At 45.6% G+C, this 19,343-nt stretch overlaps 1 protein-coding gene across 1 annotated transcript in view; it reads left to right on the top strand.

Moving 5' to 3' along the window:
• METRNL (meteorin like, glial cell differentiation regulator) overlaps positions 1-9,203 on the top strand; it is a 29,534-nt gene extending 20,331 nt beyond the window's left edge. Inside the window, exons 3-4 of the mRNA XM_035104659.2 lie at positions 5,132-5,191; positions 8,138-9,203. Coding sequence (XP_034960550.1) covers positions 5,132-5,191; positions 8,138-8,454 — 377 coding nt within the window. The 3' untranslated portion in view covers positions 8,455-9,203. The remainder of the gene's footprint in view (positions 1-5,131; positions 5,192-8,137) is intronic.
• Positions 9,204-19,343: the final 10,140 nt, after the last annotated feature.

The raw sequence follows: 19,343 nt of genomic DNA, 5'->3' as shown, positions 1-19,343 counted from the left end.
AGCACAAAGACCCATCATTTTTGATGGTCTATGTTGTTGGACTTTGAATAGCATATCGTAGAGATTCTACATGAGCTTCTTCTCCTACCAACCCCCACCTTAATGCAGACAGCACCTGGTGTGCTGAGAAGATTTTATATAAGGTAACTAGCTGGCCCGGCCACGCGCTGCTATGGCTCATTCCTGTGATTGGCCCCACCCTGTCCCGAGCCGTGACCTTTCCCGCCCCCTCCCCCCCACCCAGGAGAGCCCCCACCTCTACTCGGCCTAGTCTGCAAAGCCGAGCTGAGATGTTGTGGAGAGGGAAGATTTCCTACCTGCAGTACCAGTGTAGCCACCGCTAGAGCCGCTGTTAGAGTGTTGTGCAACCTCTCCTGTGCTCCCAGCATCCCCGGCTGTCTGAGTTTTGTATTCGGAAACAGTGGGTTTCACCTGCTTTACCTGCCGTAGGTGTGACATCTGTCTACGCAAACGATATGCAAACCCTCGGATATTCACATGTGACGTTGTGCCAAATTTCAAGGCAATCGGTCAAGCAGTTGCGGAGAAAGTCATAAAACACAAACACGGACCTTTTACATTTTTATATATAGAGGTAAAGGTTGGGGGAACTTGCTCTTACATGTTTGTTTCAAGTGATCCTAACTGTGGCATTGAGTAGACTCAAGCACTCGCATGTCGCAGAAGAGATTTGCCCCTCCATCTCCACTGCAATAATGACTTCTAGGTGCGTGTTGCTTCAGGTGGTTGCATGACAAGTGCATAAAGGAAGGCACGAATCACTCAGACTTCTTCTAGGCACTTCCTTGTAGCATCTAAATTAAAGCCCCCTTTGTCAAGCTGTGTACAGAAACCCCAAAGTCGTATTCAGTACTGTATGTGCTTTCCCTAGCAATAGTTCCTTGTACTAATCGAGAAATCATTCTTGCATCAAAGAGGGAACAATTTCTCCGTTCAGGCTTATCTTCCTCTCGAAAAAGTCGTGCTTTGTATGTGTAATCCTATTATGTGAAGTACTGAGCTGTATATAAATCATCTGGCTGGAAAAATTGGTTGGATTTGGAGACATAATCCTTCAGGTTGGGTCAGTGCTTCTCTGGGACCTTCTGTGGGGATTTCTATAGCAGAACTGTTCTGCAATATTAGGTTTCTAAGTTGAGGCAAGGAAATGAAGTATTCTAGGCACTAGCTAGCTATGCCGGGGTGAGCACAAGGTAGGTCAGCATCTCTTGGTGGATCTTTGGGTGATTTTCAGTAGACCAGGAAGGGTTTTCTGACTCCCAATTGCTTAACAATAGTTCCCATGCCGAAAACCGTATGTCTGTTGCACAAACCTGGCTCTGCTTGGTGGATCACAGGGGTCTTATGAAAACCAGGTCTGAAGTCTGCCCACCCTCCTGACCAAAACTGTCAAATTTTACTTGTATTGGTCTAGGCAGATGTTCTCTGGGAGTGAACTCTTGATGTAGTGATGCTCTCTTGAGTTCCTTGAAAGTAATAAGCAAACTGGGCTGAACCTTTACTTGGTTATCCAGAGATCCAGTCCCCTCAGGTTAGGAGTGGATGCCAGAATCAAACAAGAGTTTGCATTCAGATAAAACAAGAAACAACCCAAGGTATCCTTTCCACATAAGCTGGCTACTTACCTAGTGGAGAATTCTCCATGGGGAACAGTATCTGTCCAGACTGTAGGATTATGATCCTAAGCACATTTACTGGAATGTGTTATATTCTGCTTCTTAAGTCCAGGGTGGCTAACCTGTAGCTCTCGAGATGTTGCTGGATTACATCTTCCCTCACCCCTGACCATTGGCCATGCTGATGGGAGTTGTACTCCAACAACATATGGCTGGTCACAGGTTAGCCGCTCCTCCTGAATTTCTCAGTTGTTGTGAGTGATTTTCTCTATACTGTAATAACAGAATACTAGCGTGCTAGCTAGCAACTCGCAGGATACAGCAACTCACAGAAGCAGTGGCTGCTTCTACAACTTCACTTGCTGGATTCTAGGAGCTGGCAGTTTGCACATTAACACCTTTCATGTGACTGTAAGAAGGGGGCAGAGTGAGGGGCAACTGATTCACATCTTCTTAATTCCATTGAAATAAGTTGGACTCTTTTCCCAGTCCTAACGAGCCAGTGTGGTGTAGTGGTTAGAGAATCAGACTAGGACCTGGGAGACCAGGGTTCAAATCCCCACTCAGCCATGAAGCTCACTGGGTAATCTTGGGCCAGTCACTGCCTCTCAACCGAACCTACCTCACAGAGTTGTTGTGGGGATTAATTGATGAGAACCATGCACACCACCTTGAGCTCCATGGAGAAAAAAGTGGGATATAAACATAAAATAAAATAGGAGTTTAAGGATGGGATTCCAGGCTACTTGTTTGACTTTTGCTCAAATGGAAAAATATAGTCATTAAATAGCGGGTGGTAGAGGAGGAGGGCAAAGGTTCTGTAATCTTCCAGTGCTTCAGTTCTGTCTTAATCCACCAATGAGCTTAATGTTGGGTCCTTACTACAGTTGGAAGAGGAGGGTTTTCATGTTTATGATGGTTGCAAGTGCCTTGTTGGGATGACAAAGAAGGTCGTGTTCTTCACCCAACCCCCTTCCCAATCTCTGGGCCTCTAGCGGGTAGATTTAATTAGCATGTTGCTAGATAGGGCAGACCTCTGAGAGAAAAGGAATTCCATAACTGAATAGGGTATTATAGAAACATCTGCACTCCTAACAGCACCCACCTTCCCCTGGCAGAAGTAGCTGGCCCCGTACAAAGAGCAGCTACATTCTTGCCTTGATTAGATTAGCAATAGGGTCTCTCTACTGCAGGGGTCAGCAACCCTTTTCAGCCGTGGGCCGGTCCACCGTCCCTCAGAACGTGTGGTGGGCCAGACTATATTTTGAGGGGAAAAAATAATGAATGAATTCCTATGCCCCACAAATGACCCAGAGATGCATTTTAAATCAAAGGACACATTCTACTCATGTAAAAACACACTGATTCCTGGACCGTCTGCAGGCCAGATTGAGAAGGCGAATGGGCCGCACCCGGCCCCTGGGCTTGCCTACCCCTGCAGTAGGGTCTCTCTACTGTTTCCAACCTACACGATTCTTGGGAGCTGTAACAGATCTGCCCTTGAGTCTCCACTTGATCTTCCTGTCCTCAGTAGCTGTCTTACTACAAAAGAATTTCAGAAATAGACTGGAAAGGGAAGTTGCTGAATTGCAACTGATCACCAAGCTTAAAACCATGGAGGGACCTAGTTTGAACAGAGACGTTGGATTCTTATCTCATACATGATAAAGCGATCTTCAGCCATCTCACCCCTTGCTTTTTCATGCAAGACCATTTGCAGTCGTTTACAGTCGTCAACAGCTACCAGTCAGTCAATCACCCATTGCCACCACCCTTCTGAGTGATACCCCTCCCCACCCTTTCTCTACATATAAGCGTCTGGGGACTTCTGTTTCAGTGTATCTGAAGAAGTGTGCATGCACACAAAAGCTCATACCAAAATAAAAAACTTAGTTGGTCTTTAAGGTGCTGCTGGAAGGAATTTTTTTATTTTGTCCTCAGCCACGTATGACACAAGGACCTTTGTTTCCTGGAACATACTTGAATCGGCATTTTCTTAGACCAATGAGGTTTTGGAGCAGACCTACTACAGAAGATTTGTTTATGTGACTTTTTACATGGCACTATTCTAATTTCCAAATTATTTCCCGGTGTGTGTGTTTGATCACAAAGGTCACCAAGTACCTAAGGGATGGTGTTGCACATCTAGGAATTTTTGTGACTTTCTTACTTGTGATCTGGTCCCCATGACCATGATTTGTGCAGAAAAAGGGCCAGGCAAACCTGACATTTATGAATGTGATTTGCTGAGGCTCCCATAACCGTCCTCTGGCACACAGCTGCCATGATTATTATAAAGCAGTTCTGTACTTTGTGGCCGGAGAGAAAACAAGTAGAAAATGACCCCATCCAACAAACCTGGAGGGCCTTCCCAGATCCTGCATTTCCATAGTTTTAAGCCATAGACAAGATCTACAGCATCTTGAATTGCCAGCTTGTCATGATCGAACTTTTCCATCCGTAACTCTTCTCTTTGCACTCCATGCAGTTAGGTATGGGAGTGACTTTGGTTTAAATTCGCAAAGGTGTGCCAAAAAGGTGGCAGGCGTTCAAAACAAAACAAACAAGACTGTAGGCATGGCACTTGATTGGTTTTACACTGTGGCAATTATTAAAGATAACCACCTTCGCCGCTGTAGCACCTGCTTCCTGGATCACCCACCACCCACATTACTTTCCACTTAGATGACAGTTGTGTATGAGAGATGAAATAAACCCCTAGAAAGGTTAGTGATAAGAAAAAATAAGATTATGTTTGCAACCAGATAGCCAAATTAACTCAGAAGCAGGGAAGAACCTGCTGTGAATCTAGTCCTTAAAGCCGGGTGGGTGGGTGGTGTATCCTCAGACCCAGGGGCCTCAACTGTGTCTATCTGGCCCTCTGATCTCTCCCCATACCACCTTCTCTCCTCCGGCCTTGCCTCTCACCACTCCTGCTTCATACCTTCCTTAAGTGTTTTTGCCTGGCTGGAAAATGTCATTGAAGTGTTTAACTTGCCTGAAGGAGGAGTGTGAGTAGAAACTAGCCTCTTGTGTGTAGGTGGATGTGTTGCTCCGCCCATTTTGCCACTGGCCCCACCCACCTTTTATATGTGCAGCATCCATCCATACACACCCCTCAAGAAGGGAAGGTGGGCTTCAGGCTGAAAAACGGCCACATCCACACCACACATGCCAAGCACTCGTATCACTTAAACAGATGTGGTTTTCCTGACATAATCCTGGGACCTGTAGTTTGTTAAGGGCGTTCTTGAAGTGGAGCAAAAGTTCTTGAAATGTATCGTGTGGATATGGCCAAAGGTCCTTCCCCTGCTTGATAGGGCATTATTTCTGCCAAGCTAAAGATGTGGAGCTCCTTGCCTGCTGCTTTCAGTGGTGCATCAAGCATGACCTTTGAGGTTAAAGGTATGTGTGTGTGTGTTTAGTTAAAATCCTTCGGGTTTTGTGGCATTCATGTTCTTGAGATACTGAAATGCCCTTTCTGTTTTTCTCAGCTCCCTGCCGACCTTGCAGTGACACGGAAGTCCTCTTGGCTGTCTGCACTAGTGGCTTCGGTAAGTTTATTTGATTTCTCCATTGCTCTTTCCTTCACCATCACTCTCTCAAACCCCTCTTTCCACACTCCCTCACTGTGACAACCTGCCGGATTTGGCTTGCAGAGAGCTCAGCAAACAGTGAGCAAACTGAAAGCTCCTGATTGCAACAAACAAGGGAGTCCTTTTCTTCCCATTCCTTGGTAAACAAAGTGTGTCCAGGAGCACAAAGGGGAAAAGGGAGGAAAGGGCTTTTATGGGTTTTAGCGCCGAAGAGCTTCAATTAAAGTCATTGTATTTGGCTAGCTCTTTTCTGTGCTGGACAAAGAGGGACAGGCGGCAATAATAGAGGTAGAAGTTCAAAGGTTTTTAGGGGAAAGCATTAGGAATTGCCCTCTTGATGTTCCTAAATGGAAGCTTAACAAAAGCCCAAATACTCAAATGCCTGTTTTCATAAAAATGTGGGTTGTGATTTTTTTTTGGGGGGGGGAGGTAGAAAAGAATGGATGAGTTTTACATATTATCCCTTTATGATGTGGATGGAGTAGGGCCCTTTTCTACACCATAGGCCTTTTTGTCCCTATTGAGGCCAGCCCACAATGTGCTTTAAGAATAGCAGAATATGAGATGGGGCAGTCTGTGTCAGGATGGAATAGGATAATGCTGTGGTGGTCAGGGAGCGTTGCACCTAGCCAGGTCACTATTGCCCATATGACTGGAGTGTTAGGACTTGCCGATCAGAAGGTTGGCGGTTCGAATCCCTGTGACTGGGTCAGCTCCCATTGCTCGGTACCTGCTCCTGCCAACCTAGCAGTTCAAAAGCACATCAAAGTGCAAGTAGATAAATAGGTAGCACTCCGGTGGGAAGGTAAATGGCCATGCGCTGCTCTGGTTCACCAGAAGTGGCTTAGTCATGCTGGCCACATGACCTGGAAGCTGTACGCCGGCTCCCTTGGCCAGTAAAGCGTGATGAGTGCTGCAACCCAAAGTTGTCTGCGACTGGACCTAATGGTCAGGGGTCCCTTTACCTTTATGGGTAGTGTTGTGCCTAGCCATGTCACTATTGCAGTTTAATTTGGCCCATACAACTGGAGTGTTTTATAATCTTGGGACCAGTTCCCTTTCACCTTTCAGTACGCTGGAAGTCCACGATGGGCGGTGAAACTAGATTTGAAAAACTGAAAGTTCAACAGTTCCAATTCAGAGAACTGTCTGTGAGCTGTGAACCACTGAGAATACAGATCTCTTTCATGTGTGTATCCACTGAAACTGTGCCATATAGACTCATTCGTGGATATTAAATGCTGTGGCGTACATGGCTCTGATCAGTTTTGTTAGAAGAGCATGCCAGAATATGTAAGCTTGATTGCTTTATTTTGCTCTAAATATATTTTGCCTGAGAGAGTCTGATAGTTACTATTTGGGGTTTGAAAATTTCCAACACCCTGAGTTCAACCACTACAAGGTATCCTCTTTCTGTCCAACCTCCCCCAATGGTCTGCACACAATGATCTTATGCCCCCCTTAGTGTCTGATGTCTCAGAGACTAATGTGTTTCAAAGTAAAGTAAAGGTGAAGGACCCCTAACAGTTAAGTCCAGTCGCAAATGACTCTGGGGTTGCGGTGCTCATCTCGCTTCACTGGCCGAGGGAGCCGGCGTTTGTCCGCAGACAGTTTGTCCGGGTCATGTGGCCAGCATGACTAAGCTGCTTCTGGCAAACCAGAGCAGCACACGGAAATGCCGTTTACCTTCCCGCCAGAGTGGTACCTATTTATCTACTTGCACTTTGACGTGCTTTCGAACTGCTGGGTTGGCAGAAGCTGGGACTGAACAACGGGAGCTCACCCCGTCGTGGGGATTCGAACCGCCGACCTTCCAATTGGCAAGCCCTAGGCTCAGTGGTTTAGATCACAGCACCACCATGTGTTCTACCTTGCTTATTTCAAATGGTGGTATGTCTGATGTGTTGGGGAGGGGGCTTTTCTTCATCCTGCTGAATGGGACCCTAGACCTTTGCCCTACCCTGATGCCGCCACTGAAAAAGATAAGTGGCTTTGCCCGACATGACTTGTGAGGTAGCTGTTTTCCACCTAATGATCGTTAGAGAGCATTAAAGCAATTTTCCCACGCTTGGAATTTAAAGGAAATGTTGTAATGAAACAGCTGGGCATGTTAGATCTTGGACATGTGCTGCAGATATAAATACAGTGAACAGAATGGGCAATATTCTGACTGGGGGCGTGAGGGTGCAGCATCCAGGAATTGCAGTGGGATTGATCTAGGTTAGCCATGGTGGAAAATGCTGCCCAGACAGGTGGCATCTTGCTGCAAGTGTTTCTCCCTGGCAGTGTGCCAGAGAATTCAATGTAAATGTTCCTGGGCCATTAATAGAATGCAACTGAAATGTCCTTCTCTCTGTGTGTCTATTGAATAACCTTAACCATGCAAACTCTATTTGGTGGTACTTTCTGTAGGAGGAATTTTGAGTATGATATAACACTTGGTTGTAAGTAACATCTTCAAAAAAGACAAATCAGGCTGCCTGTTGTAAATTTAGCATTTAAAAAGCTACTCTTGCAGATGTTATGATTTCAGTGCAGGAATATACACTGCGGCTGAGAAATACTCTAAAGCAGGGTTGCCCATACTTGGGTCTCCAGCTGTTTTTGGACTACAACTCCCATCATCCCTAGCTAGTGGTCAGGGATAATGGGAATTGTAGTCCAAAAGCAGCTGGAGACCCACGTTTGGGGAGCTCTGCTCTAAAGGAAATGTGTTTTGAGGGCAACATCGCTTGAATTGTACCTCACTTTCTGGTGGTGCCACTGTCCATTGTCTTCAAGGGATCAGTTGCCCCAATTATAATCCTTATACAGGACCCAACTGATATTAAGCGGAATGTTAGGTGAATATATTTGCATGTATAAACCCTCAACCTCATTATGTGTGTAAATATTTCTCCCCAGTTGTCAGAGGAACCATCCAAAATGTAATCAATGAGGAGGAACAGCAAGATTCCATCATTGACGTGAGTGTGAACAGAATCTACAGGCAGAAGACCAAGATCTTCAAGCCCGCAGAGGAGAGTGGGAGGTGGCGAGGACAGATCAAGACCCTGCTGCAATGTGGGGTGAAACCAGGAGAAGGAGACTTCCTCTTCATGGGCCACATGCACTTTGGGGAGGCCAGGTTAGGCTGTGCCCCTCGCTTCAAAGACTTCCAAAGGATGTACAAAGAGGCCACGGACAAAGGGCTGAATCCATGTGAAATTGGCCCAGACTGAAAATGGCATTTCTGAACCCTTGGGGCTCGGCCAAAACTAATTCTTAGTTGCTGCAGATGCGCTGATCTAAATGGAACTAATAACTTGGAGTGGAACAATCTGACTTTGTTCTCCTTTTTGGAGGTCCTTAAGAGGTGATTGGAGGAGCATCTATCAGGGAGGGTCCAAGTCTAGTGACTCCTGCTGAAGAAGGAGGCTGGAGTCCATGACCCTTGAGGTACCATATAACTGTTATGATCTTATGAAATACAAGAACCACAGAAGCCTATCCTTGAGGCCAATGGCACTGTTACACGAATGGAGGTACGAACCAAACGATTCAAGGCTGGACTGCAATCCCACATCTTGTCCACGTGAACTAAATTATTTTACTTTTTTTTGTAACTTCCTTAGGAAAATGACGAAAGAGGAAATGTGTCACAATCTCCATGTCTTAAAAATACCAGTCGGCTGAGGGCCCTTTGTATCTTTGTAATACTAATGTTTTAAAATGTGTTAAGCAGATGTAGCATTGTTGCATGGCAGAAGAGGATGACAGCATGGTAGAAGCCAGTGAAACCATCTTAACGTGGATGCTTTGTAAAAAGCTTGGTGTACAATAATTGAAATTGTTTCTTATGAGAGAAATTTATGAAACCAAACACTTTCTTTCCTTTTTAAAAAAATCAAAAGAATGTACAATTGCCACCTGCAATTTTTGCTCAGGCTGGTGAGTTGTTTCCAGAGAAATAAAAAGTTCCTGGATTTGAGCCAGTGTTATTGTGACTTCCATACATTCTTCCCTTCCCTGCTTTAAAATTTTCATGGTTCAGGATGCAAAGGTGCTCTTCTGTATCAGAGAGGTGACAGAAATACTACTTAACCCTCATGCTTCCCTTGTTTCATGTTCACACATGTGCCAGATGTCTGCACTGAATTCTGTCTGGGTACAAGTTACGGTGTCAGTCTTGAAATGTAGCACCCTGTCCCACTCGGCAAACTAAGGATGCTGTTTCCTTACCTTCCATATAACATTCCCAAGATTTGCCAAGAATGCCACCTTAATTATGACAGCCCTGCAGAGACTCTAATACTCAAAGACCTATAGAAGAGATTTGGCAAGTGTCCCACCCTAAACAGAACTTGCATTTTGTTGGAGAACTCATGAATGTATTTCAGAAGCATTGTTGGGGACAGCTTACAGATAGGGTTCATTGTTGTAGAGAACAGCCTAAATTGCTATATGTGTCCAATGACATTTTTATTAATTCTACCTGAGTTTCCAGAGTAGATTAGGGATGTAAGTTTGCTTGAACATTGGAAATATAAATATATTAAAGTCTGAATTATCACAACCACTTGTTCAGGTGAAGCTGTTACCTCTGCTCTTTCCCAGTTTTATAACTTCCAGCAGGTATGTGATTCCTCCGTTTCTCTTCTGCTTATCCTATAGGCTGAAAAGTTGTACTCCTAAATTAAATCTTGGATGCTGATCACCAGGAGCTGTTCAGGAATGACTTGGAAGTCTTATTTCCATTTATATCTGAAATGGGGTATTCGGACATTTGGATGAGTGTTGCTTGAGAACAACTTGGATGGATGTTTGACTACTTTTCACCAGATGCTGCTTTGCAACTAGGGGACATAATAAGATGTTTCAGCTCGTTTTCTGTGGCCACTTCAATGTCTGCAAAAGTAGAAGCAGCAGCTTGCTGCAGCTCTTCTGAGCTACGGTAATCCCCAAGAACCTTTCAGATCTCCCCACTCACCTGGTTTCTGAAGGTCACACACACACACACACACACACACACACACACACACACACACACGAAGCAAATCAACAGTCAATAAGCATTCAGCAAAAACAGAGGCGTAATAACAACCTTCTGCTGCCAAAAGATATGCAAATTAAAAGGGAGTTATTAATTGGCCCCTATACAATAACAGGAGGAGGGATACTTTACTCACTCAGGCTGTTGTTTGAACCTCCTCTCATGCTTAAGTATTCCATTTGAGGAATTTTCCCTCCACCTTGTCCCAATTCCTTCCCCTGCATCTCTTAACAAGGGGACCCCTCTCCCAGTTTTGTACCCATTTTCCAAAGAAGACTACCCCATCCATATAGTACATTTCTGTGATCTGAGTGATTCTGGCTCCTTCCTTTATCCTGCAAACCCTGTTTGGAGCCTGGCCTCCTGCCTCCAGCCACGCTGCACACCCCACGGCCTGCTGTGTATCTGCTGCCAGCAACGTCCCCCAAGGTCTTTATCCTCCCTTACATCTTGTTGCTTTGCCACACGGCAAGTTCTCTTTTGTGTGGGAAGTTGTTTGGTTGTTTTTTTTAAAAAAAATTGCTGACATGCATTGCTACACGCCTATTATCACAATACTGGCAGGTGCACACATTAAAATTACAGAGTGTGCAAGGGAGGCACTGGCTGAACTGTAATTTAATACACAGCCTGTCTGTCTTTCTTATTATTTTTTTGTCAAGAGGGATTGTCATGGTCTTGATCATGAGCCATCCTGGACGGCCAGTAAGGCTATACCCTGTCCCTTCGCAGAATGTTGTCTAATTTGCAATATCTCCTACCTACCTACATAGCCGTTGGGCCCAGTTTGTACTTGGATGAAAGATTGCCTGGAAATACTGGGTGCTGTAGCTCAGTGGTAGAGCATCTGCATTGCATGCAGAAGGTTTCAAGTTCAAACCCCAGCATCTCCAGGTAGGACTGGGAATGTCATCTATTTGAAACACTGGAGAAGCCACTGCCAGTCAGTGTTGAAAATGGTGAGTTAAATGGACCCAATGGTCTGACTCTTTGTAAAGCTCCCTATGTTACTATACCACTCACTTGTCTAAGGCTGTGTTTAGAACCAAGTGCCAGCTTGGGTTGGTTTTTAAAAATGCAATGACGATGGGTTGGAGATCATAGTCCCTATCTGGGAGTGCTAAACTTTGGACGTGGTGAAAGAAAGGCCACTGTGAATACTCCTTTTCCTTACAACTACAGCTGAATTAGATTCTTACTCTGATTCAAAACAGGGTAACACTTTAGAGCAGGGTTTCCCAAACTTGGGTCTCCAGCTGTTTTTGGACTACAACTCCCATCATCTCTAGCTAGCAGGAATAGTTGTCAAGGATGATGGGAATTGTAGTCCCAAAACAGCTGGAGACCCAAGTTTGGGAAGCATTGCTTTAGAGCCCGAGTTTCCTTAAATTTTCAAACAGCATCTTTTCCTTTCAACCTTTTGATGGATATTGTTTAAAATACACCCCCAAAAACCATTCATTTGAGGTTAAAATGGTAGTTAATGGGTTTGATGCAATAGCGTTAATAGGCAGCACTTTTCTCCAACTCAGAATCTGGCGGCATTCATAATGAGAAATGGCAGGGGCAGTGATGCTGCTAGAATTGGGGAAATGGCTGTGTGTGACCAGATTCGCACAATGTGGTAAGCCAGGCTATGATTCAATGGCGACATGGTGCGAATGGGCAGGCTTCCAGAGAGGAACCTCCAGCTGTTTCCTCTTCTGTGGCCCTAGCTGCACCACATTGCGTCAAGCCAAGGTTTAGCTTTGCATGCTGTCTAAACCAGGGCTTGTAGTTATTTTTGTGAACTACCCTGGGATATTCGGATGAAGGGCGGTATATCTAACTAACTAACTAACTAACTAACTAACTAACTAACTAACTAACTAACTAACTAACTCTCCCCTCTCACTAACCATGAGCCATAGCCAATAAAAAACCTTGAACATAAACCTTGGCTACAGCTTGTGGGTAGTGAGGAGAGGGCTTAACCATGAGCCTCGGTGTACGAGGCCAAACTTTGGCTTAGCTCAACGTGGCACGACAGAAAAAAGGACTGGGGAGGTGGGGAGCAAAGCAGCCTCAAGCCCCTCTCAAGGAGGCTACATGTTTGCACAAAGCCATAATTTGACTCATCATGTGAACCAGCTCTGTAGTATATGTGTATTATTATCAAAACTATTATTTTACTTTTATTTATTAATAATGACATGCCCTTCCCCTTAAGGTTCCAGGGTGGGGTACAGCAATTAAAACATGATATTAAAAACAGTTTAAAACAACTTTACTCCTGCCTATATACCGTATGTGCAGCTTGGCTCCCACCAATGCATCATTGTGAGGGGGCGGGGGTTGTGAACTTGCACACAACTGAGAAAGAGCTGTGCCTACCTATTTGAAGGGGAATGTGCCTGAGGAACGTTGCCCCAAGTGATCCCCATTTGTGATACGAAGGGATTGTAGGATGAACACATTTCCAACGCCGTTCATAAACGAGCGTACTATCCCCCAAAGGCAAAGGTGACATCTTCGTTGGGAAGCATAGCATCAAAGGAGAGTTCCATTTGCCAGGAACAATAAATTCAAGATGGCGCCTGTTCTGTCATAATCCAACTTCAGAGGAAGAGCCTCCTCAGTTTATTAGCTCTCTGATTAGGAGTCTGGAGGATGATGAGTGGGCTGTCTGGACTGGCCTACTTGTGTGTGCGCATGCCCTGAACTGGAAGCGTAAGGGTGTGGTAAACAACATTTCCCTGAAGGGAAGTTTGGAGCCTGCCATTATGAGTTTGTTTTTGTGTACTGCCACTGCAACCGCTGCAATTCCTGCTTAGAAAAGGGATATGCTTTCCCGCAAGCACCTTGAATGATCTTAAGATGTATTTGGACCTCTGTTTGGAAAAACCTATTATGTGCATTTCAGCAACGTTTCCTTCAGTTTCCACAAGAGAGAAATATGACACCTGCCAGACAAATGGGCTTCTAGTACTGGTAGGCGTAAGAGCTCCATGTTTGTGTGAGAGACCTGTTCTTCCTGCAGTGCTGATCTGGCCTGTCTTTTCTGGTCCATGCATTGTAAGGCATCCTGCCGGCACCTGCCTTTCTCTGTAGACACAAGGACTGCTGTTAATGCACTGGGGCAGACTTCCTCAAACTCTGCTCTCCAGATGTTTTTGGCCTACAACTCTCATGATCCCCAGCTAGCGGGACCAGTGGTCATGGATGATGGGAATTGTAGTCTTAAAACATCTGGAGGGCTAAGTTTGAGGAATCCTGCACCGGAGGATTGAGACTTAGGATGGCCAGGTGCAAAATAGGCTCCTGCACCTTTAATAGTTGCATAGAAGAAGGAAATCAGCAGGTGTAGCTTGCTAAAATTCCCCCTTCTTCAAAACCTCTGTCTGCCAGTAGCTGTAAGACACACATGCCCCTGTAAGTTCTCTACAAGGAAAACTCAGATTCTCAAATTTTGTCTGCTGGGTCATGCAAGTAAGTATAATTCTGGAAGTTTATTTTGCATACTGGTGTGAATGTTCTTTCCTCAGTGTATAGATATTAGAAAACAACTCACTGGGTTGCAAACTTTTTTTTATAAACAGCCACTGCCTATAATACGACTTAACATGCAATGCTGAATCTTTTCTTGGCATGGAGTTTCAGTGATAGAAGAAGCATTTCTTGCTTAATGCACTGAAGTGCAGCCCTGTGTATGTGTGTGTCTACTCTGAAGGGCACCTTGTTGAGTGGATGTAGGGAATGCTACCTTAAAGCCACAGAAGCGACAAGGCTACCAAAAAGTGACCATTCCAATATCTAGGCAAAAATACCGGGACAGCATTCCATTGGCAGCAATGGAAGAGAATGCCCTTCCAATGGAAGGGAAAGCACCATTCAAACTATTAGCAGCTGACATTATCTGGTAAATATTGGTAGTGAGGAATCCTGTGACAATTATTATGTGTGAACATAATCCTATATACTAAAAAACCCCATTGTGCAACCCAGATAGCAGCACGCCATGCAGCTTCTATACGAAGTTTCATCTGTAAAGCTAAGCAATACTACTGTAAGCTTGACCAGTGCCTGGGTTCAAGACTTTTAAGGAATCTTGTATGTTTTCATTTTGAAAGAATAATCAAAACCTGCATTCCATCAGGCACTGTATACCATTAGGCAGAGTCAGCACAGGTGGCGGGCGGAGGGGGGGCATCAGGTGAGACAGTAAAATACACAAGAACAATGGAAAGGAACTAAACTTCTTCACAGGGTTGTGAGGATAAAACGAAGGTGATCTCAGTATATATGTGGCCCTGAGCTCCAGGGAGGAAGAATGAGGTACAAATGAGAGAAATAAACAAGCTAGTCAAGTCAGCATATCTCATTGAACCTGGCTACCCAAACAAGCAGCAATTATGTAGGTGGAAATCATTGCAACACAACAGGAAGGCAAAAGTCAAGTTTTCCAGCTAACTTGTTGTTGGTAAAGCTGGATGCCCAAGGTGACAAGACAGTTGTGTATGGGCATGGGATGTGCATAAAAACTTTGCACCCATCTGCAAAGAGGAGGAGGAGGAGGAGGAGGAGGAGGAGGAGGAGGAGGAGGAGGAGGAGGAGGAGGAGAAGAAGAAGAAGAAGAAGAAGAAGAAGAAGAAGAAGAAGAAGAAGAAGAAGAAGAAGAAGAAGAAGAAGAAGAGTAGTAGTTTGGATTTGATATCCCGCTCTTTCACTACCCGAAGGAGTCTCAAAGCAGCTAACAATCTCCTTTCCCTTCCTTTCCCACAATAGACACCCTGTAAGGTGGGTGGGGCTGAGAGACTTCAGAGAAGTGTGTCTAGCCCAAGGTCACCCAGCAGCTGCATGTGGAGGAGCGGAGATGCGAACCCGGTTCCCCAGATTAGAAGTCTACCGCAGATTAGAAGTCTACTGGAGGTGCAGCTTGATGACATTATTCTTCATATCACTTGGTGTGCATGTGGCGGGAATACATTCTTTGAGAGGTATTGTTGTTGCAGTCAAACAGAGAGGGAACAAAAATGCATTTGGGGCATCACGTTTGCCATATCTAACATACAGTGCATGTGTAAACAATGTTACATGCGAATAGGCATATCTTGGAAGGCTGGGGCTAGGTGGGGGGCAGGGAGCCCTTGATTCAGGTTGCCTCTATCTACCTATCTGTCCTCTATCTAGAATCCCTTTGTGGCGTTCTGTGCACATGTAAAGTGCAGAGTTCTAAGTTTGGGGGTCTGTACAATGAGACGATTGAGTTCCATGGGAATCCCCCATCAGACAGGCAACTCAATAGTCCCATTATGCAGATAGATGCATAGGCAAACAGGGTGTGTAAACATCTCGGGCAGATTTATGAAGCTGCAAGAAGCCAGTTAGATATAAATATATGGGGTGGGATTCAACTAATGTGTCTCATCAGCCTCCTCTCGACCCCCATGCTCCCTGAAATTGGCTTGGGGTGTGTGTGTCAGAAGAACGCCCAAAACAGTTGGGGGAAGGGAAGGAGCCTTGTTCTGTCTGGGAAGCTGAAATACTTGTGCAAACAGAACAACTGACATGTTGAATTCCTCCCATTAATTTCTCGAGGGCTGAGAAGGTTCCTAGGTTAGTGGGAAATGCTGTATGTGTCACTGTCACTCTTTTTAGCCCACGGCTTGATGTTCTGCCCTACAAAATAAAGATAACTTTATAGCACCCCATGGCTCTGAAACACACTTCTGGCAACCAAACGTGACCAGGAACTCCATGCAGGTGAGTGAGTGGCTCCCGATTAGGCTCCGGGCTCCAGTCTAAAGCAAACAAACCCCAACCTCCAAGTCCAGCACAGAAATACAGAGGGAGGAACGTTCATTCAGAAGGTTCCAGGTTCAACCTGCAGAATCTCCAGGTAGACCTGTAAGAGACACCCTGTCTGCAACCTGGAGAGCCATTGCCAGTTAAATGCAGACACAAGAGTGTTCCAAAAGCAAGAATGAAGAGACACAGCTGGGGGGAAAAGTGAAGGATCAGGCTGCTTGCAAAATACTTGCAACAGTAGATGTTACAATTGCATAACACAGCACACACCGCCACCCATCCAGGAGTAACTTTAATTACTGGGCAGGTCAGGGTTGGAGTAATATTTTGAATGATGTAACATGCCCTAAAACTAATGGGTGAAACATAGAATTGTAGAGTTGGAAGGGATCCCAAGGGTCATCCAGTCCAATCCCCGGCAATGCAGGAATCTCAACTAAAGCTTCCATGACAGATGGCCATCCAACGTCTGCTTAAAAACCTCCAAGGAAGGAGTGTCCACAACCTTCTGAGGGAGTCTGTTCCACTGTCAAACAGCTCTTCCCATCAGAAAGTTCTTCTTGATATTTAGTGAGAATCTCCTTTCTTGCAACTTGAAGCCAGTAGTTCAGGTCCTACCTTCCAGAGCAGAAGAAAACAAGCTTGCTCCATCTTCCATGTGACAGCCCTTGAGATATTTGAAGATGGCTATCATATCATCTCTGTCTTTCTCCAGAATTAACATACACAACTCCCTCAGGGCACTTGGTTCTTCCTTTGCTTTGCAAGACTTGCTGGGAGCTACCCAGTTTCGGGAGATGGTGTGAGTGTGAGTCACAGGAAAACTACAGTACAAGGCCAGGAGGTTTCCCTGTGTCTGAATATCAAGTGTGTGGGCATGCAGACTCAAAAAGTGCAAGGCTAGAAAGCTTTTATTTATGCATCATTTCACCTCCCACCACAAAAAGTCCAGATGTGACTCTCTGGCTATTGTCTTTCAGCCAGGTGAAGGAGGGGGCCCACCCATTTGCCCTCTGGCACAGAGAAATGTCCTTTCTTATACTAACAACCCATACTTAGGGGCCATTATGGCCCTTGCCATTCAACCATGGGATCCTCCATTAGATTTCAACCCTTTGCTGAATGAAGGAATTAGAAGGGACTCAGGCATCCTACAGCCTGACCCTCCCCCAAACTCACAACAGTATCATATTTAGAACTTGATTTGGAGCTGTGAAACCACAACACTCTGCACTGAATAGAGAAGGGAACATTAGGGTGATGTATTAGTGGAACAGAGCCAGGAATTGGGGATGTCCATGTACTTAGCAGAGTCAGAAGCCCCAGCTTTCCTGTGCAGTCATGTTTGCTGACACACTAGTAATTAAAGTGCCAAGGAGATTTGGACGGGTAGGTAGGATTTGCCAACTTCCAGCAACCTATTCCCAAAACAGGCCTCTCCAGTTAATTAGGGAAATGCTGACTCAAACAAAGTCAAACCGGTTTGTAGCACAGTTTTATTTGAATTTTAGGGTGGGTTTTTATTATTATAAAAAGTACATTTAATTCATCATCCAGAAGTTAGGAACTGCAAGAGCAGATGTAAGCAGTGGTGGAAGCAGGAAGGACAAGCCTGGATAGCTCAGTTGGTTAGAGCAGCGTTTCTCAACCGCTGTTCCGCGGCACACTATTGTGCCGCAAGACGCTGGCTGGTGTGCCGCAACGTGCGGCTTGTTTCCCGGGCAACGGCAAACCCTCACCAGCCGGAAGCCTCGGCTCAAGGCTCGCGAGAGTGCAAACCTGGCTGACGAGAGAAAGCTCCACTTCCGCCACCCCCGCACGCCGTTGAGGGAAAGGGAGCCAGAGAAAGGACTACAGTTCCCAGGGGCTCCTTTCGGGCAACTGTTCTCACCGCTTGCTCTCGCGAGATGGCCCGGCGCCGCTCTGTTCCCCAACCCCACCTCTCGCAAGTTCGCGCTCGCTTGCGGCGCGGTGGTTGAATGTGGGGTGGTGGTGGCGATGGCAGCGCGCTCCGCTGCCTCGTCGTCTCCTCCGACGGAGCTGTCCTTGTCGCCGTTCATCCGGAAGCTCCGTAAGTGGTGGATCCTCCGAAGCCCCTCTCCCTTTCAGGCTAGTGGAGACGAGCGCGCTGGAGCCGCAGCCGCTGCTTCTAGGGGCGCCGGAATGAGCGGCAGAGGGGAACTTTCTTCCAGGTGTGCCTCGTGATTTTTTTCATGTAACAAGTGTGCCTTGGCCCAAAAAAGGTTGAGAAACACTGGGTTAGAGAGTGGTGCTGATAGCACCAAGGTTGCAGGTTTGATCCCCATATGGGGCAGCAGCATATTCCTACATTACAGGGAATTGGACTAGATGTTCCTCGGCTTCCCTTCTGACCCTATGATTCTATGATTTCTCTTTTACACTAGGCAAAGGGATCTTTTAATACAAACTGGTGGGAACTGCAACAAAATGAATCACTGCTGTTCAGGATTCCACCCACCCCATTCCAATCCAGTGTGCACTTAGATATATTTTACCTCTAAAGCAGAGGTAAGAAATGTATGACCCTCCAGAGGTTTCTTGACTAAAACTCCCATAATCCCTGTTTATTTGCCATGCTGGTTGGGACTGGTGGGCATTGGAGTTCATCTGGAAGACAGCAGGTTCCCTGATCCTGCTCAAACGTGATGATTCCAGACAACACTTAATATAGCAATTTATTCTTCATAACAACCTTGCAAAGCTTCCTCCTAGGTTAAAAAAAAGGGGGGGGAGGCACCCTTTTAACAAAAAGAAGGTGCTGCTTTTAACACCCACTCATTCAGAAATTGTGGTTTTCCTAAGAACATCAGAGTAGTAAGAAGGTGTACTGCCTCCTCGAAGCACTTACAGTGACAAATGGCTGGCACAGAGAGGAGCTGGCTCTAAATGAGAACCACCCATACCTAATCGTTAATTAAGCCTTCTTTTTTAAACTGGGCTCTTCCTTTAAGAAGAAAACAATGGTGAAACCAGGTGCTCTTTGCTGCAGCTCAAAAGCTATGTCATTGCTTTTCTCAGAATGCACCACCTTTAATTGGTTGGTGAGGCCTGCCTTTCCTATTACTGCTTCCTTTACTGTATTAGGAGATACAGGGCAAAGCATCCTGCTTCAGACAGCGCCATAAGTAGGGGGTAGGTGAGGCTCTATAAATCAGGGCCAGGGAACCTCTGGCCATCCAGATGTTTTATCTTCTACCAAGTCAGACCGTTGGTCCATCTAGCTTGGTATTGTCCACACTGACCGGCTGACGTTCTCCAGGATTTTAGAGA

Source organism: Zootoca vivipara, chromosome 2 (genome assembly GCF_963506605.1).
Source record: "Zootoca vivipara chromosome 2, rZooViv1.1, whole genome shotgun sequence".
NCBI classification, from domain to species: Eukaryota; Metazoa; Chordata; class Lepidosauria; order Squamata; family Lacertidae; genus Zootoca; species Zootoca vivipara.
The sequence above is the reverse complement of the archived record's forward strand: the minus strand, read 5'-3'. Positions and strand labels throughout refer to the sequence as shown.